Below are 27,622 nucleotides of genomic sequence, written 5' to 3' on the forward strand. Positions count from 1 at the left end.
TCACGCCAAAGGGGTTGGCGTGACTCCAGTCGCGCCAGCGCCCTTGGCGTGACACAGGCGACAGCCGGCCGCGCCTGTATGGTGCTCTGTCGCGCCATAGTGCATGGTGCGCCCTGACGCGACTCAGGGCTGCCACGTCGGCACGCCCACGTGGCACGGGGCTGGCCGCCCGCCGACGTGGCACCGCAGTCATGCCAGGCTCCTTGGTGTGACTAAGTGGTGAGTCACACCAAAGCCTGTATCGTGACAAAAGAGCCTAGTTTCTGAAAATATAGATCCCGACGGGTTATTATTAAAATATTAATATTAAATAGACTAAAAAAAATTCAAAAGCAAGCCGGCCAGGGCCACCCAACGGTGCGTTGGTTACCGCGGTAACATCCGTTCCCAGCATGCAAACCGAACGGTCCAGTCTATAACCACCAGATGGAGCCTTCGCGTGTCGGCCTTGTGCAACAATGAATTTATAGTGCCATTTTTTTCAAACGGATGCCTAAAATTATAAAATTTAAAAATATTAAAAATATTTTAAAAAAGTCTTGCAACAATGGTCATGCGTGCAACAACGTTCATGCCAGCCTGCCCGGCCTAGCACTGGGCCGCCCCGCCTGCTAGATTGGGCCGCGCGAGGCTTCGGCTAGGCGCGGCTCGCTCATCGGGCCATATGCTGGGCCGTACGTATCTGCTCGAGTGTGGACTTGAGCCCGTTTTTTCACCGGTTCTCCGTGGAACCCTTTCTCGTCGTAGACGGTAGACCGGCAGAGACTAGAGAAAGAGAGGCAGATGCTGCGGGTGTCGGAGGACGGGGGCCGGCGCCGGGAGGCCCACGCCGCCGGGTACGGCGAGCTCGGCCGCGCCCTCCTCGACCTGCAGGCCGCCGCTGACCAGGTCTTCGACGCCGTCTCCAAGCGAGTACGTGCCGCCACGCCCCTCCCTCCCCTACCCCGTCGCTCAAACCCCAGACCGCCTGTACTCCTTCGGTGCGCCCTGATTCTCGATTTTCCTGACATTGGATTATGCGGTTTTGTTGCTCCCAGACCGCCGAGGAGCGTGAGAAGCTATCGGCCATTTCCAGGAGGATCAAAGATGCCAAAGTAAGCTACTAGTTGTCCCGTCCCGAGTATCCAAATGGACCAAATCGTTCCGAGTCTCTGAGATTCTGAACTACTAGTACTAGACTAGTATCGTGGCTGTAAATTCCGCTGCCTGGTTTAAACTGATCACTGGCCAGCACAATACATCAAAATGCTCCAATGTGGAAGTTGTAATATTCGGGTAATCGCTACGTAGTTGATAATTAAAAGAATTTTGTTGCATATATGTATGTGTGCGACTTGGCTGGATAACCCATTGGGGATTACTTCTACATAGTTAGGTCTGTCATGTACTCTGTCGTATCCCATTTCAATTCTGAGATTCTATTGCGTGTGATTTAGGCTTCTGGCATTGTACCTTTTTGTCATGAGCTGCTTCAGTGCTTCATGTACTGTAAGTTAAGATGCATCTTTGACACTTCCTGTGAAGTGCCATAAGTAATGCATTGAGATTTTAAATCTTTAATAAGAAGGAAGCTAATCCGAGCTGTTTTCATTGATTGTGCATGGGATTGTTTTTATTTTTATCATTTGGTCTCGTGTGAACTTCATTTGACTGACTAGTTTGAACTGTTTTTGTTTTGTTGAGTACTTCTAGGCTAAGATCAAAGCTTTATCTCAGTCAGAGGAACCACTCACAATTGTATCACCAGCACAGCATCCTTCATGTTGTACTAAACAAGAAGACTTCAGACCACTGTTTCACGACAATGGTGGGTTGCCGATAGCAAATATTACTGTAAACGGAGAATTCAACAGAGTAAGTATCAGTACACCTCTTGACTCTAGAGCCATCAGATTTTGGACTTAATACGTTCAGCTCTGCTTATAGAAACATTATTTGACAGGAATATGGGCTAGAAGGCACCCTTGAACTCTTCCAGTTTTTCTCTGAGGAGAACTGTGATTATCCTTCAAAAGTTAGTTGTCTAAAAGCTTATCTACTTTATTCTTTGACAGTATTCCAGCTAGATGCTTCTTGTCATCAGCATATTTTTGTTAACTATTTTTGTTACATCCAGTAGTTAAGTTTCATTGCAAAGTCTTGATATAACATATTATGATTTAAGCTTGCACCTATTATGTGCATGTATCTGCATTTATATTTCTAACTATGGGTTGTTGGCCCTGCAGGCTACAGATAAACTTCCCAAAACAAAAGATAGCACATATTTAGAGAATCTTTTGGAGGCAGCAAAGTAAGACTTTTAACTCATGTGTTGATCAACTCATGACTAACATTTATATTTATTGTTCTTATTAACAAACAGACACTGTGTTGCGTGTACACTGTACCAACGACCACAATCTTGTGTATGTTTTCTCCTAAAGATCCATATGGTCAAGTAGGCTGATAGTCTTTTAAGTTATTCCATATGATTTTATTTGGACATTGTCCTATTTAAAATAGACAGATATGCAAGGAGAAAATTTTCAGGACTACTCCCCTGCTATTTGAAGTGACAAATCTTGCATGTACATTTCAGTTTTCTGCTAGATGAAATAGTAAAATGATAGGGTTAAAGGTGGCAATTTCTACAACAACAAAAACAAAGCCTTTGTCCCAAGCAAGTTGTGGTAGGCTAGAGATGAAATCCACAAGATCCAACTAAAAAGATGATGAGAAAATAATAATGATAATAAAGGTACTAGTAATAGTAAATAATAAAGTAATAACGGTACAAAGAGACTGAAGGTGGCGCTTTCTGATTTTTTTTAAAAGAAAAGCTTCATGCTCCCAAGCACCATATACATCAAGGTGGATTATCGATAAGACCATAAGTCTAGATAATATGTACAAATATGTCCAGATATTCATGGATTCTTTCCATTTTTGGCCTATAAGCTGATTGTTATGCTAACGTTATGAGTTCTAGGTCAGTACCTTTGTAAATTAATTAGCAAGGGGCCATTAACCAATATAGTTAAATACTTAAATCTCCAATATTAAGGCAGACATGGGTTAAATGTGTAACCTGAATAAGGATGTATGGAACATTTAGATTGCCAACTGTGGATATCGTTGGTTTTGTTAGCCGGAGTTAATGAGTACATCTATGAAACTAATCTATAATACTGGATCGAGGTATTTGCTTTTCATTGATCTGGTGTTGGTTGAGAAAGGACTTGACGGGGTTCTACTTGCTCATAGGTAGCCTCATACAATTGTATTTCTAACATCTTTGTAAACAATCAATAAGGTTTGCCAGAATTCAGTTTCGTTGATTTGCTGGTTGAAAAGGGACTTGAAGCGATCCATCTAACTTGCAATGTTACCGTCTGCTCCAAATTGGCATGCATGGTCCACATACTGTTGACGTGATAATTTATTACTTTTGTTTTGCTTTGATATCATGCATGTTTGGTTAATCAGAGATTGTAGCTCTGCTGGTACAAGTATGTCAGCTAACTTGTTTTCTCTATTGATAGCCATCCAGCTTGTACAAGTATGTCGGCTAACTTATTTTCTCTATTGATAGCCATCCAGCTTCGGGGAACCATTTGGCGTCTCAGTATGACACGAAGAGTGAGGAACTGCCACCTCCACCACCAAGTCTACTACCAAAACACCTTGTAAGAGCTCCAGATTGAATTCTCGTTGGATAGCCATATGGGTGGTGGCGCCTCTTGATTACTACTGGCCTACTGTTCCTAACAAGGAGTAAGCCTAAGGACACGTGTGTATTGACGGCAAGCCTAGAGTTGTATGCAAAGGGAAGCAAAAAATGCATGCCTGACTTAGAATAGTCCCCTATGCAACGCCTGGCCCAAATATGGCAGCAGAATTATACGTTCTTCAATCTCTGATCTTCGGTTCCACCTTCTGTTTTGCTTGTTGAAATGGAAAACAGTCTGTTATGCTCTCACTTATGGATTATTTTATTGCCTCTAATGCATTCATCTACAATTTTGTAGAGATCTCGGAGATCAGATGATGTTAGAGTCGAATCAGATGTGAGTCCAGCCAGTCCATGAAGTTCTCATCTTCAGAAGATTAATTGTAGATTGCAAAGCACACGACCTATGATTATAACATCAGTGATAACAATTGTCTGTGACCAGTATACTTACGCTGTTTGGTCTCTATACTAAAGCACGACCTGTCTCTGATGCATCTTCTTGCTGGTTGAAATGCATATTCTTTGACACGCCCCTTCAGCTTCTGCGACAAGTACCATTGCTACTTCCAGACAATTTCCGGCATCCAGTTTGAATTTAGAAACGCGCATTGCACAGTATATACCTGCATCAGGCAAGGAGATGCTACTGCTGAAAAAGAAGGTGTGCCGACACTCTGATGCGTAAAAAATAAAAATTATAAGGCCAGCACGTTCTGATACTGAGCTAGCACTCGCTTATGGAATTCAAGTAGGAAAATGAGTGGAAGTACATGTAGAGGTGGTGGAATTCAAGTAGGAAAAGGAGTGGAAATACATGCAGAGGCGGTGTTGACTTGTGTAGGATTTCTTGGAAGTTCCCTACTGCTCCAATGGAAGTTGCACTCCACATTTCCTGCACACTTCATGCGTAAATCCCATGGGTGAGAGAGACCTGGGTGGCGGCAAACATATAAATACCAACACAACGCCGGCCACCGGCTCCATCAAGCATTCAAGCTCCAGCTCTTGTTAATCCGTCCTCTATGGGGTTCTCTGTCTCCGGCTGCAAGGCGCTACTGTTTGCTGCTCTCATCGTCGCTTCGTCGCGCCTTCTGCATGGGCCGGTCGACTGTTCTGCGGGAGGCACAGGGGCGCTTCCTCCTCCGGACGTGCGAGGTGAAGAAGCAGCCGAGCAGCTTGGCGACGGCGAGGCGCTCCGGTTCCGGGGCCCTGCAGGCATGCACGCGCGGACGCAGGAGATGGCATGCCTCCCGGCAGGTACAGCGGGGAGATTCCACCAAGCGATGCTGGTGTTGCTGTTGGCCCTCGGCGGAGGGAGGATGGCAGCCGGCCGCTGGCGTTCGAGTCGGCGGCGCGGGTGAGGACGGCGCGTACGTTGCTGGGCGACGGGGCGTCGATGAGACGGTGACGTCGTCCAGGCCTTTTTGTCTGTCCAACAATGTCCCCTGCCCGCCAACCCGGCACATCACACGCCCATTGCTTAATTACGTGCACACAAGTATATATCTTTGTATGCACTTTGTGAGAAGTGCAAAAACTTAAGAGAAAATAAAAGTTTCTCAATCTTCGTATGCACTTTGTAAGTATATATCTTAATTAATGTAAACTCTTTTCTCCCCTAAATGAAAAACGTGCACAGCACGCTCTCGAAAAAAGAAAATATATCCATACAACATTTTTTTACAAGCATTTCTTCACTACACGAACTTCTTTGAAGTACTTTTAAGGTGCGAGGTGGGGGATCAAACCCCTACCAACTCACTCCTCCATATAGGCTACTGGGCCAACTGCCTGTCCGCGTACAACGCTCTGCTCCTTCGGTCCACTTGCACGTGTTTTATTTTAGAAAAGTTAATATGCATATATTTTAGTCAATAATCACTCAACTTATAAATATATCTAGTGCATAAAAATATATAATTAGATTCATATTTCAAAATATGTTCACATTATATTTATTTTGTAGTTATAAATAATATATTGTGTAAGAAATAATGGTCAAATATATTTTAAAGATCATGCCACAATAAAATACGCTTTGTATTCTTCGTAGGAGGGAGTAATAATGAAAACGGTATCAGTGCACAAATTTCTATTCATCAGGTTGAAGTAGGGGAGAAAAGTCAACGAAACTAGTTGCCGAAGGATCAAAGTGGACAATACGAGGATTAGGAACCTAGGAAAACTGGCTTTTTTTAAAAACTACATCAAGAATCGAAGTTTTAAAATGCAGTCGTAAGAACAGAACTTGTTTCTCCATCAAAGGTAACCGGTTGAATGAGATATCTCTACAAAACAGGGGGCAGTTGCTTAGTTAGTCAAGCTGTTCTCGTGGGACTTATTGTGTATCAGCAGAGTGTTAGTTAAAAGGATATTACGCAACGTGTGTGATCAGCCGTGGCCCATGTTAGACTACTACTCACAGGTCACAGCACGCCATGACGCATCTGGTGCGAAAAAAATTTATAAGACTCTCGTGTGAAAGGCTTACGTGAGATTCTAATCTGCATAGCTAATATATGTGCAGGAGATAGTAAAGAACACGTGTCACGTGAATAAAGTAGATTTTTGAAAGATTAGATTTTATAAAATTTTCTTTCATAATAGATTGTATGATCCTTGAGTCATCCTGACCATCATAGTCCTTTTGATAGGACTCTTCTTTTCTCTTTCCAATTGGCTGCTATATTTGCGTGTTCTGAAAAACAAAAACAGTCTTATCTCGATTCATCATGGGACTAGCCGCTGCTAGCCCGGCACCGGGCAAGCGAAGTTCAGTCTCTTTGGACTTAAACGGATCGGCGGAGTGGTAGAACGTCATAACAAATATAAAAATAAATTTACACAATCGTGATCATCCTCCATTGGAAATTTAAGTTTTTGCTTCTCAACGCTGCTCTGTTTTTCTCCCTCGCTCTGACATGGCTCTGTTTTTCTTCCTCGCTCCTTGTTTCCTGCTGCTGAGTGCTGAAGTCAATGTTAAGCCACATCCGCGACTTAGCTGTAGCTATGCTACTGTTTATAGGCTACCTGCATGCAGCATGCTGGTGCTCCTCTAACGCTGCGACGGCCGACGTAGTCACGTACACGTTACACTTGCCCGCTCATGGTAGTGAGAGTGAGAGAATTGCAGAAATTGTGTTTCAATGGAATACAATTCTAGCTTACATGTTATTGACACGAGTGGTCTTATATATCAAGTAAGATATGTGGTATTTTATCGAAGCACTAATTAACTGATTTGTATTTCATCAATTTTCCCCATGATAGGAGCATATCAGATGAGCAGGTTCACTGTACGCGTGCTCTGATCGCCCCGAAGCGCCCCTCGGCATATCTTGTGGAAGCAGCCCAGCGTGCCCGCGGACAATCTGGACTACAGCCGGCGGTTGTATCGCGCGCGAACTCGGCATGACCAAGAGGCATGCTGGGCTGCTTCGTGCCGTGCCATCCCGTGATAACCCAGCGTGTAGCATGGAAGCCAGTGCACGAAAATGCCGAGGACTGGACTAATTCAACCTCTAGTGGGGAGCATTACAAGAATGAGAGGCCAGCAACAAAGAGGGGGAAAAAACAAGCATTGAGAACAGAACAGAATAGGATCGTCCCCTTCTTCTACCTCGACTCCTCTGGTCTTCTTCTTCCTGGGCCCTCTCCATTCCTTCTAGAACCTTCTAACTTTTTCTAGTCTTGTATCAGGATTGAATACTCTTCTTTTGTGAGCAATAGTGCATCGGGGGTTAAGTTTGTGGATGAATAGAGATGGAGGTTTGTAACAATTGGTCATTAGAGCCTCCCACCACCACCGCAGCCAACGCGGGCGCCGCCACCACCATCACCAAGTTCACATGCTCGGAGGAGTGGGCTGCCATGTCCGACGAAGAGAAGGCGGAGTCGAGATGATTGAGCAATGTATCAAAATGTTGAAGGAGATGACCGCCATGATGAAGGTTGAGCAATCCGACTCGGAGGACACGCCCATGCCGAGCAAGCCGTGGCTCGGCCCACACGCCGCTGGCCTGCTAGGCCATCCCAGCCGCCACGAGCCTCGCCTCAGTGGGTTGGTCTAGCTCCACAACACGCAAAATAAACCGACCCAAACCCAAGCGTGCTAGGCACTGTACAGCCCGGTACTGTACAGCACGGACCAGCCCATCCAAGCCCGGATCAGGTCCAATCTGAGTCCATTTCGACCCAATCGAGTACTGTTCACGTGGACCCTAGTTACTATTTAGTGGGTCCCACTTATGAATAGTGCAATTTTGTATTTTTCCGGTCTAAGTTTAGATTAAATCTTCTGGGAGTCATAACTTCTCCGTTTGACTCTGATTTCGGTGATTCTTTCACCAAAATTCATCTAAATTCAAGATATATCTATCCATCACAATGTGATATTCATTATGGCACATTTGGCTTTTCATTTGGTGTTATTAATTCTTCCCTGGTATAGCCTGTTAATGATTGTAGTCACAATTGCATAACCGCTAGAATTATGCGAGTGATGTGCAGGAATCATTAGCAGCAAGGAGAATTCTGACTACAACCAAGATCTTGAAGAACACTTCGGAGAAGGCAAGTCTTATTTCCTTGATCATATTGAACCTATGTTTTTAGATAATCTAGATGATCAACTAAAACTTAATTTATCATCACATGTACTATGTATTGCGCTTTTACAAACTACTTATAGTAGTTACTCCTATTAAATATTTGCCATGCATTAAATATCATCATTCAAAATACATATCACCATATGATTTATCTGTCATTATCTATATTAACATTGAATGACGTCTTGATATTTAGCATGCATAGGATTGAATACGTTTCCTTAGAGATGTTGCTTTTAAAATACATCTCTTCAGAGATAACAATTTACTATTATCAATGTTAACTCATATACCATGAATCTTTGATGGTTGTGAAATCATTGATGTCATGTGGGATATGGAGGGTGATGTGTAAAAAAGGTGAAAACTATTTTGGTGCAGGTAGGCTGAGTGGTCCTCCGAGGAGGATGCTCTTGGGGGCTTGAGTTACTTGGTGGTATTCATTACCAATGAAGATGTTTGGCCCAACCGCTTAAGGACCGAGTCATTGTGTCGTCATGTTTAGCCACCCCCCGTTCAACCTTTGTTCTGTATAGACAGGACTTGATTTTTCTTTCACCGGACTGGGTTGGGCATCATACTAGGAGGCTAGGGAGCAACGAGGAGTGAATGTTTCGAGAAGCAGCCAACGGCTTAAAATGGGGGTTGGCATTCAGTACAAGGCCTCTCACATTTAGGGTATCTCGTAGAAAAGCCCGGCATGAAAGGTGATTGAAGTGTTTTAGTATGATTCGCTCCTCCACTCGCAATAGTTTAGAGGCTAAGCATATCATGTGGGTACAATATACAACCTTTATAGAGTGTAAAACTATTCAAATAGTCATATCCATAGTCATGGATATGCGCCAGCAGTAACCGTTTTGACTAGACACTGGGTGTGTGTGCCTTGATGAGTGAATGTGTGGATTACATGTCCATGTGATAAGATTACTGGCCCAATCTGCCAAGAGCTGTGTGGTACTAGAGGTACACCATGTGATAATAGGAACCGTGGAGCGAGGTATAGCCCCTCCTAGGACCAAAAACCCCATATATAGCTTGTTACTTTGTTTTTTAACTATTCAAATTGTTTTAAGATCAATAGTAGATGATACAATGAAATACCTACATAAAATTGCTTTACTCTAACTAAAATCATAAAGCCTCATCCTTAAATTACCCTTTTATACATATATCAACACTTTGAAGTAGTATAGGGCTTACTGAGTACATTCCGTACTCACTCTTGCTGTCATTCGGATGAGGAAGCCGATGCCGACTTCGTCGGAGGTGCGAGGATGAAGAGTAGTCGTAGAAGTCACGATTGTACCCTAGTTGCTTGAGGCTATGGGTCCTTACTTTACAATGTGTTTTTTTACCGTTCGACCAGGTTTGTAATATACTGTATAGTTTATAAACCTTTTATACTCTAAATCTTAGTATTTGTGTACGAAGTTTGACAGTAATACTATAACTGTTATATTGTATGTATCAACTACTTGATCTAAAAACTGATATATGAAGCATATAAGATTCCGGATTTGAGGTCTTACAGGAAAAATAGGCATGTTGTAGAGGCTGGTATTACCCTGTTGGTTCAATCCCAAATGCCAATCATGTTTTGGGATTAAGTATTCTTCAGCTTGCTACCTTATTAACAGAATGCCAAGTCGAGTGATTGGTAATGATACACCTCTACATCATCTTGTTTTTGAACCTCGAGATCCCTAACCCCTTACTCCTAAAACCCTAAACCGCACCGGGCATTATTAAAGCAGTTGGACTCCGACGTCGACGGTAAGTTGAGCACATTTCAGCCGTCTGTAGAGTAGGAAAACTGCAATTTATATCTTGCTCCAAATCGCAGGAAGATTCGGCACGAAGCTATACGTACATTTAGCCTTGAATCTGTTTTCTTCACACCGAGCCTGCTTACAAAAATCCACCGAACTCACATGCATCTTTTGAGAACAAAGCAGCACATTTACACGTTCGGAGCACACGGTGCAGCGCGGCACATTTGAACGGTGAAACGTCTGGCCACATGGCCGGCAGGGCGGTTTCGCTGCAGGAGGGGTGACAGGCACTTGGTCGGGTCAGGCTTTGCAGGAGCAGTCCTGCTGGTGTTCTGCACGTACCCATGCAGAGTTCGTTATGGTTTTTCTAGCCCGAGCGCGGAAAGCACCCCCACGCGGCAGCATCGCTTGGCACCTGCACCGGGAGTAAATACTATAAGATTAGATTCTACGAAATATCTCTTTCTCTATAATAACATGTATTTTTTCTCTTTCTCCTCTTCAAATTGACTATTAAATCAAAAGATATATAATTAGATCAGGATCTTATAAAAAAATTTCATAGTAAGATTCTATAAAATTTGTTTTCTCCCGTGTTAGCCTATTCCGTGAAACTGAAGCACGCAATGGTGCTGGTGATAAAGAGCAGGGCGAAATGCTACGGCTGCGTTGTGGTTTCGTACTTTTAGAATCTCTTAACTGCTCAGTTGAAAAAGAGAGAGAAAAGAATCTATGGCCTAAGAGATCTGAAAAATCAATGTTAAATTAATGAGTAAAATAGTTATAATTTTGTGTAAAAAATATAGTTTTTTGTTACTAGAGGTATAGATACTTAGTTTTGTGAATCTCGTTCTAAAAATTATAGTTTTGTAATAGTTAGATGTAAATAGTTGTAATTTTATGAAATATGCTCTAAATTAATTGTCACCGTCCTAGGGCATGTAGTCATGTACAATCCAGGTGCTTAGCGAAACAATACTACTTTTTCTTTACATATAGTACATATTAGGTACTAATTTCACAGCATCATATCAGTGCTTAACTAGGCCAAAGCTAACCTTCCACGCATACTTTAGGCAGTGCCTAACTATTCATGTGCCCTCATGATTAATTGAACGATCTTGTCACATATGTCCAGGCAGGAATGCAGGATGTTTTGCCCACACGATCGAACCTGAAGAGGAAAATGATTTAAAGTAGGTGTCAAATGGAAGCAGCCATAAGCATGCAGATGCATCAGTACAAGCACGATAAAAAAAATAACGTGAAGGTTCACTTTTGAAAGTTGGGAAAGGCTAGAATGTTGAGTTGAAAGTTTTTCTTTAATGCTAGAACTCTTTGAATTTCTGATTGAAATTTCAGATCTCAATTTGTGAAATTTTCTCCGAATTGCTTGTAAGTTTTTCTTTTGGGATAGTACATTTTGAGGGCACAATCCCTTTTGCACCATACTCACGCCACCACACGCGCAACGTGTACGTGTACACCCACTCACACGTTGGTAAATCTACATACTCCGAAGCCTTACTAGCATGGAAACATTCAAATTTGTAAGGCCTGCTCCCAACTGACCTTTGCCACGCCTGCGTTGCTGGGCTACAAAAGCTCTCTGTCTCCATCAAAACGCACTCCTCTTTCTGCCAGGTCAGTGACTGAAGATGGGTTAACACAGAGTCACAGATGCTCTCCCCATATTTCTCGACGTTTCAATCGTTGCTCGCACGAAACAGATTATATTTAGTTATTTTACTTGGTTTGAATTTGGATAAGGTTGACAATGATTTTCTTTGCTTTCGAGAGAATTAAATTTACTCTCCTTCTAAGTAAGGTTTACCTTAGCTAACCTTGCCAAGCAAATTTAGTGGGCAAGAATGGACAAAAGAACTAAATATACCCTAATACTACCGTACATGAAGTGGTGGACTGCATGTTTGGCTTCATGCATGAGCACGGAAAGTCGCAGTCATACTCATACGGCGGCTGTACTGCAGTCAAGGGCAATCCGAGTCAGTTCACCAACTATAGAAGCAACCAAACCACTCACTCGGCGCGTGGGAATCTTCACTCTAAAGTGCACATTGGCACTACAGATCCGTATATATGGACGGCCTGAATGCCATCGAAGGCGCCGTACATAAACAAACCACCGACAAGTTACATGTTACTCTGTGAGACATGCCACACGCCTACACGCACGTACGCAATTTCCAGGTGCCCAAGTCGCAGTTTGCTTGGACTGCCTCGCGCGAGAATTTCAGTTTTTTCCACTGCCTCGATCGGCGCCGGGGGCCTCTTCGGTGAAAATGGCAGCACTTTTCCGTGCCATTGCCCGGTCACTTCGTCCTTGTACGTACGTGTACTGGTGTACGTCTACGTCTTATAAAGCTCACCTCGTTCTGTTCCAGCTGCGACACCTACATCGTTTTCACAGGTCCATGTATAGCTCGATCACAAGCTAAGCTAGCTTTTTTTTTTCTTTGGCATTATAAGATTCTTCACATCATCTATCGTGGGCGGCGCCTCACCTGAAACGACCCTGACCCGATGGTACGGTGCACGCACGCGTTGCTCCTCGTGCTTGCTCTCGCCTGCGTCGCCCTTGTCTACAAGCGCGCAGCGATGTTGCCTTGGGCGCTGCACGGCGCTGAACCGCGCGGCCACGACAAGAAGACCATGGCGATCACGGGGGGGCAGGAGGTTCCCGGTCGTGCAGCGTACGGCGATGGCGCGGCGGTGGGTAACGATGGCGTTGGGCCAGCGAGCGGAGCGGCGCCGCGGTTGAAGCTTGCGCGGCGGCTTCTGCTGGGGACCAAGGGCGGCGAGGACTCGGCGGCCGGGCCCTCGTGCCACTCCAACAACGTGCACATCAACTGCACCCCGCCGTCGCCGCACTGACGATTGACCGGACTGGATGTGGACGTCTGATACTCAGTCGTAGTCTCTTTCTGGTCCAGTTTCATTGGTTCTTTCGTGATCGTTTGATGCAGATACTCCCTTCGTTACTGGTCCAGTTTCTGTACAATTGTTTTATCTGTCTATTTATCTCTAGCTACCTGTAAGGCGGCAGATTGGAATAGGCATGTTCGAGTCTTTCTGTTCTGTTCTGTTCTGTTTGCGCCTGTTAGGATCTATAGGATATCGCATCAGAAACTATGCAAAAAGATGATGAAATCATATACAGTGAACGATGAATGAAAAGTTTTCGTGCAACTTGAATGCTTCCGTGTTGAAAATCGTTTATTCGTAAAGAGAAATGTAAATTACACCACCTCATCCTATCGGACCAAACTTTGTACATTGGTCAATAGTGTGGGCTGAGAGAAACAAGCATTGGTATGTGCAGTTAGTGAAGATGATCTATCCCTTACCTATTTGCTTCTGGTGTGTTTTACCAAAACGAAATTTTCTTTCATTGATAGATGATGGTAATGAGACACATGTAATGCCTTTATCAATTTTCAAGTTTTACATCTCCGGTTTTCCATAAGTATTGTGTGAGGTATATATGTATTATGGTATAAGTTTATGCATGTATCATGTTGTACTGAGATTTAAAAAAATTGTAGCTTTGGCTGTGGAGCTCGCAAGTCAGAACTCGCACCATCACACACGCAGCAAAGCGTCTCATATGTCAACGAAAACGGCCGGGAGCGTGTCAAAGGCTCAAAGCCCACAAACGACCGCACCAAGCGACGACAAATTATAGAGCACTCCCCGGTTGATCCACTAGTTGATCAGGGACCCACATTTGCAGCCATGGTTGACCAGTTTGAAGGACCCCCATGTGTGCACATCTCAGATGATAGACGGAAACATCGCTCTCTAAAGAGCAGACGTACATGGCAATTACTACCATATCGCGAGCGGATTTTGCATGGAGTTTTCATGCAGCACTGACGCTGGGCAACACGTTTGGCGATTGGCACATGATGTACGGCGTGCAGCCATCCATGCATTAACCACCGACAAAAAGCAGACACATGGAGTTACCAGGAAGCGGAGGTGCCTGGAGCTTTAGGCTGGTCACGCGACGAGAAGGGGGGAAGAATGCCTGAAAGTCCGAACCCAAATTGGGAAAGGTAATTCCAATGTAGCTGTAGATACACGGATTATCTCATTTCGTTTATCTTTTCTATCTAATACTTATAAATTTATTGATTCTCTTATTTATCTCATAATTTTTTCATTTATCTCTTTAACTAAATCTCAACACGAATAAATAGTCCTAATAGCACATCGTCCGTAAGAGCTATTGGAATTTTTCCTTCCGCCGTAATTGCATGGATCGGCAGGCACTCACCAGGTTACCTGCTAGTAAGTGCTAACTCGGACTTACTTCCGTACCAAGGCGCCGTCCACGCGAGTTGCGCCGTTTTTGCAATGGAGCACATTTCCACGTGGCGTAATTACGTCGCACTTGCCATGGCGTTGCTCTCTTAACTTCCCATGCAGCCGGCTCCCCGGCTCTATTAGATGCGGGCTCACACGGTGCCATTGCAGACAAGAGCTCAGCTCGAGTTGGCAGCTGAAACTTCGCGCAAGGACAAACAGCGCACGCAAAGATGGCACTTCCCGCGTACGCGGTCCTTCCGTTGCTCCTCGCCGCCTACCTCCTCTTTCAGGTGTCGGACTGCTCGAGGCCATCGCCGGAGGAACCGCGGGTTCCGACGTCGTCCCCGCCTACGGTTCACCGCGACGAGGCCGCGCCGCGCCGCAGTGACGCCGAGACGGGAAACCGATCCGTGGAGATGGCGGACGACGCGAGAAGCAGCGCCGAAGATGGCGCGGCGCCGCCGTCGGCAGTGACGTCTTCACGGGATGAGGACGGCGCCCGGTCGCGGCAGAGGAGCGGAGCGGTGGTGCGAGCGTTGAGGGCGCCGCCGCTGCGTTCAAAGTTGGCGCGGCGGTTTCTGGCTGCGAAGGAGGAGGCCGGCACGGACGGAGCCGGGTCGTCGTGCCACTCGTACAACCCGCACACTGTCTGCCCCCCGCCGCCGAAGCGCAGCTAATAACCGGGTTGGGTGCGGGAATAGTCCGACTCGACTCGTTCGACCTTTGGTTACCCCCCTTTGGTTCAAATATTTCTGTTGTTCCTGTACAATTATTTCGTATGTTTATTTGTTTATAGAAGTAACAGTAGGCCGGCAATCGGAGGACCTCTTTCGAGTGTCCGGTTCCACTGGTAATGTCAGGATACGTATCCCTTATAAATATGAAGAAAATATAAAAAAGACGAACATTTTATATGTATCGTAATGAGTGAGAAAAAAAAACTTAGAATCTCATAATTACGAAAGGAAAGGAGAGATATTTCTGTTCTAAAAATAGTAACTTTGAGAATCATTTCATAACAGAAATCGTAAAAAAAAATTTATTAAAATATTAAAAGAAACAAAAATCTCTCACGATAGAAATCTGAGTTTTGAAGAGAAATCTTTGGCCATGGATGAGAAGAAGAAAAGAAGGGTGATCCCTGCCTCGTACACTGGGCAGTGGGCACCCAGAAACTGACACAAGCGGCGCGTAGCAACTTGCAAAGTCGTACGCCGCAAGCCAGCAACACGGGCCGAGCCCGACTAAACGATCAGAACCGACTCAAGAGCCACCAAAAGCGACCGCGCGAACCTAGTAATTTCATGTAGCGAGCCGCCGAGACGCCGATGGCTCTGTCCGCCCTAATCAGCACCATCCTCGCCGCCGTCGTCTGGTGCGCCGCCTACCTCGCCGCCGCCATCTCCTCCGCCTTCTAACCAACCCCACCACCCCCAATCCCCTCCTCCTCTGATCCGCACCCCCGCCTCCCCCTCTCTAAACCCTACTCCAAACCCCTCCCCGAGTCGCTCGCTCCCCCGCCATGGGGTACGCGCAGCTCGTTATCGGCCCCGCGTGGAGCGGCAAGGTGAGGGTCCCCGACTCCTCGCTTGCTTCCTTTTGCGTCTACTTCTCGGAGGGGTTGCCGTGGTCGCGAGATGCTTGGTTTGATCGCCGGCGGTCGGCGCTGATTAGGGTTCGGTGCGAATTAGTTCGTTCCTCTGATCGATTGGGGCTCTGACGGTGTTGTTTGTGCTACTGCGTTTTAATTTCTGTATGTTCTGATCGGATATAGTTTAGTGCTGCTCCAATGGGGGTCATCTCCTACGTAGGGCGATTTCATCTGCTCTATTACTGTGGTTTAGTTCATTTTCAATTTTTTTCATGATTCGTGGGATGGGTACACATATACATGTAAGAGAACTAGCAAAAGTTTACTGCAAGTGTTCATACCTGTTGCACATTGGTTAAGGTTTCATTGTGGAGATGCTGAGAGTGGCTTGTTCTAATCCGTTCTTGATGCTGCCGTCGACATACTGCTCCAGTTTGTACGACCATTGCGAGACCATGGGCAGGACAATTCATTTAGTCAATCTCAATCCAGCTGCAGAGCGCTTCAACTATCCTGTAGATACGGGTAACGATGTTTTTTATGCTTTGCATGTGCAAATTTAGACATGGTTCTTAATTGGCCTTTTGGCATCTTTGTAGATATTAGGGAGCTCATATCATTGGATGATGTTATGGAGGAGCTTGGGATGGGACCAAATGGTGGCCTTATCTATTGTATGGAGTATCCTGTTGTTTTAAACTGTATCTGTTTATTGTTGTCTCCCAAGCTATGTAGTTCTGAACTAACCCCCTGCTGCACATGATGTGCAATTTGTCGCTGTTGCAGTTCAATCTTATTCCTTATTACTGCTGATTAGTGGGTCGCCAGGTCGGGCATGCAACATCTGTCTGTTGGGGGCAGAAACTGGTCTCGTAGTACATTTTACAAATGCAAATTGTTCTATGACTATCTTGAGGCTCAAGATTTAGTACATACTGGCTTCAAAGGCATGTAAATTGTGGCCATGTGATCATTGGATGTTCCTTGATATGACAATGAATTTTATGGGATGGATTGCCCAAGAATTAAACTACCTAAGTCATGGCAATATAATTCGCGAAGGATATTAATATTTCTTATGGGCATGAAATTTATTTTGTTAGGATCTTATACTGTCAGTTGTTGTTTCCTTAACAAAGGCTCAGACACCTTGAAGACAGTTTGGATGATTGGTTGCATGAACAGTTAGAGAACTATTTGGATGATGACTATCTTGTCTTCGATTGCCCTGGTATATTCTCAATTCATGTTTGCATGCTTTAATTGTTTTTTTACAAGTTACACAGTTTCATCTCACATACTATTCTTACCACTTAAATGGGCTTTACAAAACCAGCGATCATCAGTATCATTATAGCTAGTGTATTATACTTGTTCACTAAGTGTGTACAAAGTACCACCTTGAGTTACCTCTAGTGTGTTTAGCAATGCAAATGTGTAGTTTTACCTCTTTCTTATACTATTCTATACATGATAAAGTTGAGATATTTAGAGGTGGTCAACGTCACATGAAATAAGTCAACAAGGTTCCGTCTCCTGTTTTTCCAGGCCAGATCGAACTCTTCACTCATGTCCCAGTTCTGCGTAACTTTGTCGAACATCTGAAACGGAAAAATTTCAATGTTTGCGCTTTATACCTTCTTGATTCGCAGGTTTGCATCACTAATAGAACTCTTCTTGACAAAGACGATACTGAACCCAAGCCTGACTTGAGTTGTTTTTCTTGATCCAGTTTGTCAGTGATGTAACAAAATATACCAGTGGTTGCATGGCTTCTCTTTCTGCCATGATTCAGCTTGAACTTCCTCACATCAACATTCTTTCAAAAATGGATCTGGTCTCCAACAAAAAAGATGTAGAAGAGTATGCTTTATTTCCTTCCTCTTTACGTAGTTGCAAGAACTTGAATTGGCTTTTTGTATTAATATATTGATATTTCTAGGTATCTGGACCCAAATGCACAGGTTCTTCTGTCACAGCTGAATCGACAGATGGCACCTCAGTTTGGCAAGTTGAACAAGTGTTTAGCTGAACTGGTATGCCCGCCATGAACATACAAATTCTGTAAAATGCCATCCTGTAGGAGCATGCATGTGTTGGTATATAATTAGAGTTCTTTAGTGATGTCATTAACCCGATTTAAATCATTCATTGAATTTTATCCTCCTGATGTGAATTGATTGCCAGGCTAAGATTTGCTCAGATGTAGTACAGCTTGATTCTAATGTTCGTTTAATGATGTATTGCCATGACACTGATAATCTTGTTTGGTGTTTATGCTTGAATCTTGCCGTTTCATACTACAACTGTACAACTGCTTTGACATGCTTAAACTTTTTCTTTTAGTTATATGGTGCATTTCATTTGTGGTGCAATGGACCATGGGCTACTCATCTTTGTTTTATTTAAATTTATGAAAGGGTAGTGGGGAGCATTCTATCAACATTGATGTTTGGCTGTGAGGTCTGCTGAGGTAGATCAAATTTGTGGATAGACCTGGCAGCAAACACCGTTGTACGAATTATCGGGATGTGTGGGGGAAAAAAATCAGATTGTGGTTTTTTATCTAGTAACGATACTAATTCAGTTTTTTATCTGTGGAATTTTTAAGTGCTTTCATTAAGTCCATCTGCACTACAATGGAAACTTCATGATTATCTGAGAAAATGCATAGCATTAGCCATTCGAAGTAGTTCAGTTTCTTGGGGCTTTGCAGAAGGCTCAGAAACATTTATATAAAGTGGTACAGGAGACAGATACATTCATCTTGGCATGCTCATCAACATATTGTATAGATGAATGTACTATAGTTCTTGTTTTCTTTGTACATGTCTGAATAAATTTTGTGGCGCTACTTATACTATAGATGAATATACTACTTATCCCATGTTTAATCTTTTCTGCTTTGCTTTTTTTACAACTTTCTTTCGGTGTTCTCAGCCTGCAATGTTAACCTCAGTTTCATCATGTAGGTTGATGATTACAACATGGTGAATTTCATACCACTTGACTTGAGAAAGGAGAGCAGGTAATTCTGTTTATTTTGCTAGAATCTTAGCCCTTGTAATTATCTTAGTGTTAAGCCTATTTACATGGTTAAGTTTTATGGTTCTTAGTTTATTGCCAATTAAACTCTAATAAATTGAGTGATTGATGGAACCTTTTATCCCTTTAATTTTCCTGAGACACCTTGGTATGCTACTTTATGATCATGCCTATGGATGCACATTTCATATACCATATTTATGTGGAAGACAAATTTCCATCTCGCCTCAAAATTTCTGTTGTAGTTGCACACTTGACACTGCATGAGTTAAAAAAAAGGGATAATCCTAGAATCCTGTCTGTCTTCTGGATTTGGAGAAGTGCCGATTTTCAAGAACGCGAATCTTATGATATGGTGGGAATCTCTTATGATTATCATCCACGCCTTAAACATATCCTAATGCCAGAAAGTTGGATAGGCTGGTTTTAATTAAATTTAAAAAAAGCTTTTGGCCCGTTTGAAATGAAATGTATTACCGATTCTTGTGCATTTCTATGGCATGGCTTGATATATAAGATACCCTCAGATACAAAATGTCATACGTCTCTTGAACTATCTTTCCGTATTCCTAATAGCACATGTTCTTTTTTTTTCAGTATACATATGTGCTATCATACATCGACAATTGCATCCAGTATGGGGAAGACGCGGATGTGAAGGTTAGGGACTTAGATCCTGAGGAGGACGACTCGTCATTTGATCCTATAGGAAGTGCAAACTAGTTGGTATCTTGTAGCGAACCCATTGGTCTATGGGGTAGGCTTTCAAGTACACGCATGCAAAAGCATCGCGAGATGACAATGATGCCTACCTGATATGTAGATCAAACGAGGCAGAGTACTATTATCTTCAAGCTCCTGTAAATTAGCTTTCCTTGTGTGGCTGTCAACTAGCTGCTACTCGAATATCGTATTCTGGAGTTTCCGGGAGGGACATCATATGTGAGAAGTACCTGAATGAGGTGTGCCTTGATGGTCTTATTCTATATCTTTCTCTAATGTTAACAAAATTCAAGTTAAATGTTGCAGTATTTGCTGAACAGCCTTAGTCGTACGCTGCGTACTGGGCTTGCACAAATAAGCCTTAGATTCATTTGCTACCAATTACTAGGAAGCGTCTCGTCTAAAAGGATTAAGAAGGGATGAGTCTAATGCCAAGTGCCCAAGTCGATTCCGTTCTACAATCGCAAAGAAGTGATCCCTTTGCTTATCGGTCTAGGTAAGCAGACGTGCACCTGTAGTTTAGAACTCGCGATTCTGATAACCTGGCACGCACACTTGAATTGTTGGAATGTTATTCATACTTGCAGCCGTGTCATATAAAAAGCTGAAATAACCAGCCAGAAAGTATAGTTCACTTTTTTCACGATAAGCAGCTTAGCAAAGCATGAAAATAAGCGAACTACCGACCAACATAATTTTTGCTCAAGATTTCATGCATACATACTTTCTGCATTCAACATTTTCCAGGTCACATGCATATCATGACTTGTTGCACTTGAGGTCATATGTATGCATCATCAGACAGACAGCATCACGACTTATATTGCATAAACATCGACGAATTCAGATAGCATAATAGGCATTCTATACGTTTGATTAGAAGCGCATGCGCGGTATCTAGCGCGTGATCACTCAAAAGGCACAAGACAAATACGTTTAATCTTCTAGCATGCAAAGACTACAAATGATGGTATGATACTCAATCTACCGATGAAAATCATTGTGGATTCAGCAACCCTCAGCAAGGCATGGATTCAAATCTCAGCCCTTGACCGGCTTGTGAAAACCAGGCAGTTTTCCATTCTTCAAATTTAAGCTTTTCAACATTTGATTATTAGACAATGTATATGAAGGATGAATACAATTATTCCGCCACACGAGTTGCCGAATGGGGTCATACAGCCATAAACCATCCACATTCATATTAATAAGAGCTGGTACCCACCGAGATTATCTAATCCCTCAGCCGGAAACTGCCCTGCACAATCATAAAAGTTGGAAATTAGTAAACATGATCCGGCACGCTGCGCCAAAAGGCAAAAATAGAGCACCAAAACAGGCAAGTTTGTAGTCCAACAGCTGGAACAAAATGTTAAATAGCAGATCATAAACAAGAATTGAAGTGCTAAGTGCAAGAAACTTTACCGATCATACACAAAGCTAGCAGCGTTATCCATTTTGAACTAATTAATGGTCTGGCTAACTTGTAGCTGTCAGTTAGCTAGACCAACTGAGTCAGCAAATCTAGATGAAAAGTTGCCACCACACGGCTTCTTTATAAATCCAATGTTCAAACAGAGTACTGTGTTCTAGGAAGCCACGGTTCTACTAAAATGAAACTAACCAGCAAACAAATATGTAAAGTTGAAAACTGAATTCACAGTGCCACAAACAGAAGCAGAAAGCAGTAAATAAATTTGATCTACCTGTATTATGAGCACCATTCTCGAGCATTCTGGAACATCCGTAGCCAAGGGCTGGGGCCACTCTTCTCAACCTGCCATTCCTTAGGATACCATGGATACTGCCACATCATGAAGCAACGTTCAGGGTGAGGCATCATAGCGAGGTGCCTTCCATCAGGGGAGCAAAGGGCTGCAATGCCTAGTGGAGAACCATTGGGGTTGAAGGGATAGGTTTCAGTAATGTTATTAGCATCATCGCAATATCGCACAGGAGCCAGATTAGACTTCACAACAGTAGCTAGAACGTTTTCATCTGGGAAGAAAGCTCTTCCCTCACCATGAGCACTCCAAACACCCAAGGTAGAACCTTCCATCCCATTGAACATGATAGCAGGAGAATCCCCAATGGACACACTGGTAAACCGGCACTCGAAACGGCCGGATTCATTGTGAATAAACCTCGGCTGGGACATATCTCCACCTGTACCAAGAGAACCTCCAACATCAGATCCTGGCACCCATCCAAGAAGAGCCATGAGCTGACAACCATTGCATACTCCAAGACTGAATGTGTCTGGCCTATGGTAGAAATCCTGGAATTGTTGTATGAGGGGTTGGTTGAACCTGATTGATGCAGCCCAACCTTTCGCTGAATCCAGCACATCTGCATAGCTGAAACCACCAACAAATGCAATCCCACGGAACTCCTCAAGAGAAGACTTCCCTGCCAAGAGGTCTGACATTGTGATATCCCATGGTTCGAATCCAGCAGCATAGAATGCAGCAGCCATTTCCCTGTCCCCATTGCTTCCTTCTTCACGAATGATGGCAACCTTCGGTTTTGAGGATGCAATCAATAGTTTCTCGTCTGTGAATTTTGGAGTGAAAGTCAGAGACCACGATGGTGATGTTCTGCTTTTCAGTCCTTCTTTCTCAAGTTTCACACAAGACTTCAGACGTTGTAGCTCCTCAAGCTGGAAGCTCAATTCCTCCCAGAGATCCCTGAGATCGGAGGTTTTTTCCTTGAGATGCAGATTGCCATCAACATGAACTTCTATTTCTGGTGATGTAGTAACTTTTCCAATTACATTAGTGGAAATGCAAGCTGCTTCAAGCTTTTGTTTCACGACACTGAGATATTTCGAGTGCACTTCAATAACAAGGCCAAGCTCCTCCGCAAAGAGTGCTTCAAGAAGGTTTCTATTTCCCAAGTCTATGTCCAGGTTAATACCACAATTACCAGCAAATGCCATCTCAAGAACACTCACAATAAGACCACCATCACTTATGTCATGGCCTGCTGAAATAAGACGTTGGCTGAGCAATTCCTGAATGGCCTCAAAAATTTTCTTCAAGTAGGAAACATCATCAATGTCCGGACAGTCATTTCCAATTTGATCAAATGCCTGAGCAAGAGCAGAACCACCAAGCCGGCGCTTTCCTTTAGCAAGGTCAATGTGCAGCAGAACTCCATCCTTACCGAGCTTCAAATCAGGGGTTACTGTCAATGTTACATCAGGACATGTCACGTAAGTACTGATGACCAGATTTCCGGGAGCCTTGACAACCTCACCATCACATTGAGCTGCCATGGAAAGACTGTCTTTTCCCCCATCTATTGCAATACCAAGTTCAATCATGCAATCAGCTAATGCAACAGCTGCATCATACATATCTGCACCTTCTCCATCAAGCTTTGCTGCGTACATCCAATTCCCACTTGCTTTGATATCAGCAAGCGATGTAACCTTAGCCCAAACCAGATTAGTCAGGGCCTCCCCAACAGCAAGTCTGGCCATGGCCTTAGGATTAAGCAAACCCTTTATTGGTTGTTCTCCAATGCTGCAAGCACCACCTGTTAGGTCTGTGTACGTCTGTGCAATCACAGCCACATCAGCAAGCGGAAGTTGGAGAGGCCCAACTGTCTGCTGTTGTGCAACAAGACCTGTCACACACCTGTCAACCTTTGTGGTCAAGAAACGCTTTGAACATACAGAGGGGAGCCTCAATACTCGCTTTAGAGCATCCATTAGTGTTACCCCAGGTGCAATGTCCAAAGGCTCGGTGGCTTGAGAAACTCGCTTGAATTCAAAGGTCTTTTGAGGCATATCTCCTAGAACTTTTTCAAGCTCAAGTTCTTCAACAGGGGTTGGAGGAGGGAGGCCATTCAACTTGGCATGCTCCACAGCAGCACTATCAATCAAAACAATCTTTCCACAGCCATCAATTTTCCCAATGACAGCCATTGAAACCCTTTCCCTTTCACAAAGCGACTCCAACAGGCTTCTGCTCTCAGGTTTCACTAGTAGAGCATCTTGTTCCTGATACTCAGCACCCCATATCTCCAAGACCGACAGCGTATGATCACCAACAACAATCGAACGGATATCAATTTCAGCACCCTTAGGATAGATTATTTCTTTCACAACATTGCAATTTCCTCCTGCTCCCTGATCATGAATGCTGATTATGGGATTGCTCTCTCCCATTTCTGCACATGCCCTAACCACGCGATACAATTTCTGTGCCATCTCAGCATCTCCACGCTGCACTGCATTGAAATCAAGCTCTGCATCATTCTGGCCACTAACCATACTTGAAGCAGCACCACCACCCATACCGATTCTGTATGCTGGACCACCAATCTTCACTACTAACATGCCAATTTCTGGATCACCCTTTGATATATGTGCATGATCAATTTGTCCAATTGCTCCACTGAACATTATTGGTTTCAGCCATTCACGCCGCTCCCCATTTAGCAACCTCATGCCGAAATTTCTGGTATATCCCTGAATTAGAGGCTCACCAAACTTGTTCCCATAGTCAGACGCACCGTCACTAGCATCAATAAGAATTTGCAAAGGAGGGGCCAAATTTACAGGGTATGAAAAGGATGGATCCTCCCAGGGTGCATAGGAATGGTCAATCCGAAGATTACCAACACAATAACCGGCAGTGGAAGCAACAACAAAAGAACCCTTTCCAGTGGCATGTGTGTCTCTTATACGACCACCTGCACCTGTCTCGGCTCCTGGGTAAGGTGCCACAGCACATGGGAAATTATGGGTTTCTGCTGTGAATAAAATGTCAAGTTCACGCATCATAATGGATAATGGTGAAGTGGAACCCGGAATCGTTGGACGTAGATGGTTTACTGGAAATCCTTTTATTGCACTTGAGTTATCCTTGAATCCAATGACTGAGTTATTGGGGTTGGCCTTCAGGGGACTCTTCACTAACTGGAACAAAGTTTTTGGCATGGCTTCTCCACCTACTACAAGCTTTCCATTAAAAAACCAATGCCTGCTATGTTCACTATTGGATTGTGCAATATCAAAAAGTTCCACAGTGGTTGGGTTGCGTTTGATATCATCTCTGAAGAGGTGGGTATAGTAGTCAATATCTTGTTCATCGAAAGCAAGCCCCATCTTCACATTTATTTCCTCCAATGCTTCTTTCCCTCTTTCAATGACCGGTATAACACAGACGGGTTCAGGAACTATATCTGACTGAAATGATGTGAGCTTGTTGCGATAAACACACTCCGTCATTCTATCATGAACCAAAGCAGCAAACTCACTGAGTTGACTTTCATCAAGTGGGTTGCTACCAGGCTCAAGGCGCAAAAGGTATCTTCTTGACCTCTCCAGACGAGTCACTTCCACCAATGAGAGAGATTTGCAAATTGAGACAGCATTGGTCGAGAATGCTGTTGAAAACGTCATCCGGGGACCAACCTCAACAATGACAGCATGAGAACTTTTAGAGACTTCCTCCTCCAAAAAGCTCCCTGTTTGTAACTTCTCAGGTTCATAAGTTTCTGCTAAGAGCCAATGAAGTGTTGTGAGCTTCTCAGGCGTTAGTAGATTGTCCAATTGAATGTTGAAGCACTGCTCTGTCATGATATCAACAATATTAGCAGAAACCTTTGCCTTCACTTTCCTGAGCAACTCCATGGTCTCACTTTCTTGAAGAAATGGTTTACGATACAAGTGTATAATTCCAACATCTATTTCAGTATCAGATTTCTCAACCAATGGACTGTCAAACCCCTTGGATGCAATGGCACAAGGAGCAGGCAGCAATGGGATATTAGGAACTGTAACTCTTTGAATACTTGGCCAACAAAGATGCTGTTGATGAAAGCAGTGTTGAGCCATTTGCAACCTTCTCGATCTAAAACTTCTGGCAGCAATGAAACCATATCTTTTTCCCTATATAGAGAATAAACATAAGAACACAATAGTGAGTAGTGACAGCAAAAATAGAAAAGTCAAGTCACAGCTGCGCTATTTCATAGGTTGCATACCATATTCCCAGGTAAACCTTGGATGCGTAACAGATTGCTAGCCGTCATTTCACCAGGTGACGCCATCTGAAATCCGAGTATTTATATCAATAAAAGGGAAAATCTGCACCATATGGATCAGGAATCAGTGTTCCATTGATTCTATAGTATACTTAGAAATTAGTGCAAAGATATATGTGTTCACAGAAATTGAGCATGGTGAAGCAAAGAAGACAAAAAAATAGTGAAATAACAGTATTTTTTTCAATGTTTCATCTACAGCTCATCAATTTTATTTGTGAGCTCAAAGGTTATGGTGCTGTTATTTCAAATGTCAGGAAGGTAGTACTGCCAACAAACTTATGCAAAACTGGTTTCTCAAGTGAAGTAAGATGTACAAACAAATTACTACATCTGTAGCACCAAGTGGAGTTGCACGATTTGCAGCACCGAAGCCTTATACAACATGTTTTTCAAATTTTTTTTTTTAGTAGTTTCCATTCACGCACCAGCTTGTAACAGTGTTTTTCTCTGTAATTGGCTACTACCGTAGCTGACTGTAAACTTAAATTTGTTTTTCCTTAATGAAAGGAAGTGCTCCTGCCATTTGCATAAAAAAAAGAATACAAACATGATAAAGAATAAACTCGTTTTACAAGTTCACTGTGCTTTATAGGTAAGTTCGATCTTGAAAAACTAAGATGCCCTTCTCTTGAAAATGTGAGCACTATAATACAAAAAGTGCTACCAACACAGATTATTCCTTCAAAACAGCGATACAAAATCTGCTGATTCAATCAAAAGAAAGTGGGTCACCATTGTTATTATTTTCAGGGGTGTTCGCGATTATTCATGTGATGTTCGCGATTATTCATGTGATGCTTCTACTTATCTTGCAATTTTTGTAACACGCAGTTGCTATGGTAAACAGCCCTGTAAAGCCAAGAACAAAATTTACCAACTAGTATAGCTGTGCACATGCAAGTTGCCAATCAATAGATGTTCCCAGAGATACTACATATATTATCGGTCAGCCGAGTTGCACACAAGTGACGGGAGTGTTGGCCTCACGACAGCGACACATGGCTCAAAATATCCCAGTTTCAGATATCAAGCTGTCGGAACCAGTGGACACTAACGTCGACACTAATTATCACTCCAAGAAGCTTTGATCAGTAGCTGAACCTTGAAAAAACTGCAAAATAGACTTACTGCTACTGGTAATCTAGTACTCACAACTCACTCCATCACGCAGTAAACGAATCCGAAAGGAATTGGATGGATCGGATAATGGAGTTTTGGATTTAGATTTGACTGCTCTCGGACCACAACTAAGTATTGGGAAGAACAGCCCATCCAAGGAAGATAGGGTTCCTTACCAACGAAAGACGAAGAATCCAACCCGCGCCCACTACAGTCCAAGCCGAGCGGGGAACGAAGACAAAGACGACGGCCACGAGGAGAGAACTCCTTGGAGGTGGTCGGCGCGCTCCGCTCCGGCCGAGGCGGGGAGTGTTCGCTGACGGCGCGATGCTTTTGAGACAAACGTGCGGGGGAGCCGGGAGGACAGGACGCACGCGCCGCCGCGAGCGCGAGGGGGAGGGGGGAGGATAAAAGGGAAGGAAAGGAGAGGGGCTTTCCTTGTGCACGCGCCCTAATGCCACTCAGTTGGGCCGGGCCTCACCGGAATGGCCGCACCGCCGCACGGTTGGGTGGAGCCGAAAGCGTCGTCGGCTGCTGCCACGCCAATCGTGAGTTTTTTTATTTTTATATTTTCTAACTTAAAATATTAAATAAATAGACTCCCGATATAAAGATTTATAAAAATAGACGTCTACCACCCTCTCATAATAAA

At 43.6% G+C, this 27,622-nt stretch overlaps 4 protein-coding genes across 7 annotated transcripts; 3 read left to right on the top strand and 1 right to left on the bottom strand.

Moving 5' to 3' along the window:
* Positions 1-730: 730 nt before the first annotated feature.
* On the top strand, positions 731-4,244 carry LOC133913161 (uncharacterized). The gene is made up of 7 exons (XM_062356225.1): positions 731-912; positions 1,038-1,094; positions 1,693-1,854; positions 1,943-2,014; positions 2,229-2,293; positions 3,575-3,668; positions 4,011-4,244. Exons 1-7 carry the CDS (start codon positions 784-786, stop codon positions 4,068-4,070), a joined length of 639 nt encoding a protein of 212 aa, XP_062212209.1. The 5' UTR covers positions 731-783; the 3' UTR covers positions 4,071-4,244.
* Positions 4,245-12,581: 8,337 nt separating this feature from the next.
* Positions 12,582-13,098, top strand: LOC133911218 (uncharacterized). Its single transcript, XM_062353423.1, has one exon. It carries the CDS (start codon positions 12,645-12,647, stop codon positions 12,993-12,995), a length of 351 nt encoding a protein of 116 aa, XP_062209407.1. The 5' UTR covers positions 12,582-12,644; the 3' UTR covers positions 12,996-13,098.
* A 2,569-nt stretch (positions 13,099-15,667) lies between these two features.
* On the top strand, positions 15,668-20,004 carry LOC133913162 (GPN-loop GTPase 3-like). 3 transcript variants are annotated; one of them, XM_062356228.1, is made up of 10 exons: positions 15,668-15,999; positions 16,384-16,548; positions 16,623-16,704; positions 17,169-17,254; positions 17,572-17,675; positions 17,756-17,886; positions 17,966-18,059; positions 18,996-19,051; position 19,100; positions 19,666-20,004. In XM_062356228.1, the coding sequence occupies exons 2-10, from the start codon at positions 16,398-16,400 to the stop codon at positions 19,789-19,791; spliced, it is 831 nt and encodes a 276-aa protein (XP_062212212.1). In that variant the 5' UTR covers positions 15,668-15,999; positions 16,384-16,397; the 3' UTR covers positions 19,792-20,004. The 3 variants fall into 3 exon arrangements, with proteins under 3 accessions (XP_062212212.1, XP_062212210.1, XP_062212211.1); XM_062356226.1 differs by lacking the exon at position 19,100 and having other exon boundaries at positions 15,672-15,999; XM_062356227.1 differs by lacking the exon at position 19,100 and having other exon boundaries at positions 15,673-15,999; positions 16,457-16,548.
* Positions 20,005-20,822: 818 nt separating this feature from the next.
* Positions 20,823-27,398, bottom strand: LOC133913163 (probable phosphoribosylformylglycinamidine synthase, chloroplastic/mitochondrial). 2 transcript variants are annotated; one of them, XM_062356230.1, is made up of 4 exons: positions 27,147-27,398; positions 25,789-25,854; positions 21,498-25,693; positions 20,823-21,049 (listed from the first exon to the last, which is right to left on the bottom strand). In XM_062356230.1, the coding sequence occupies exons 2-3, from the start codon at positions 25,852-25,854 to the stop codon at positions 21,503-21,505; spliced, it is 4,257 nt and encodes a 1,418-aa protein (XP_062212214.1). In that variant the 5' UTR covers positions 27,147-27,398; the 3' UTR covers positions 20,823-21,049; positions 21,498-21,502. The 2 variants fall into 2 exon arrangements, with proteins under 2 accessions (XP_062212214.1, XP_062212213.1); XM_062356229.1 differs by having other exon boundaries at positions 25,789-25,891.
* Positions 27,399-27,622: the final 224 nt, after the last annotated feature.

This window comes from Phragmites australis, chromosome 3 (genome assembly GCF_958298935.1).
Source record: "Phragmites australis chromosome 3, lpPhrAust1.1, whole genome shotgun sequence".
In the NCBI taxonomy this organism is placed as follows: domain Eukaryota; kingdom Viridiplantae; phylum Streptophyta; class Magnoliopsida; order Poales; family Poaceae; genus Phragmites; species Phragmites australis.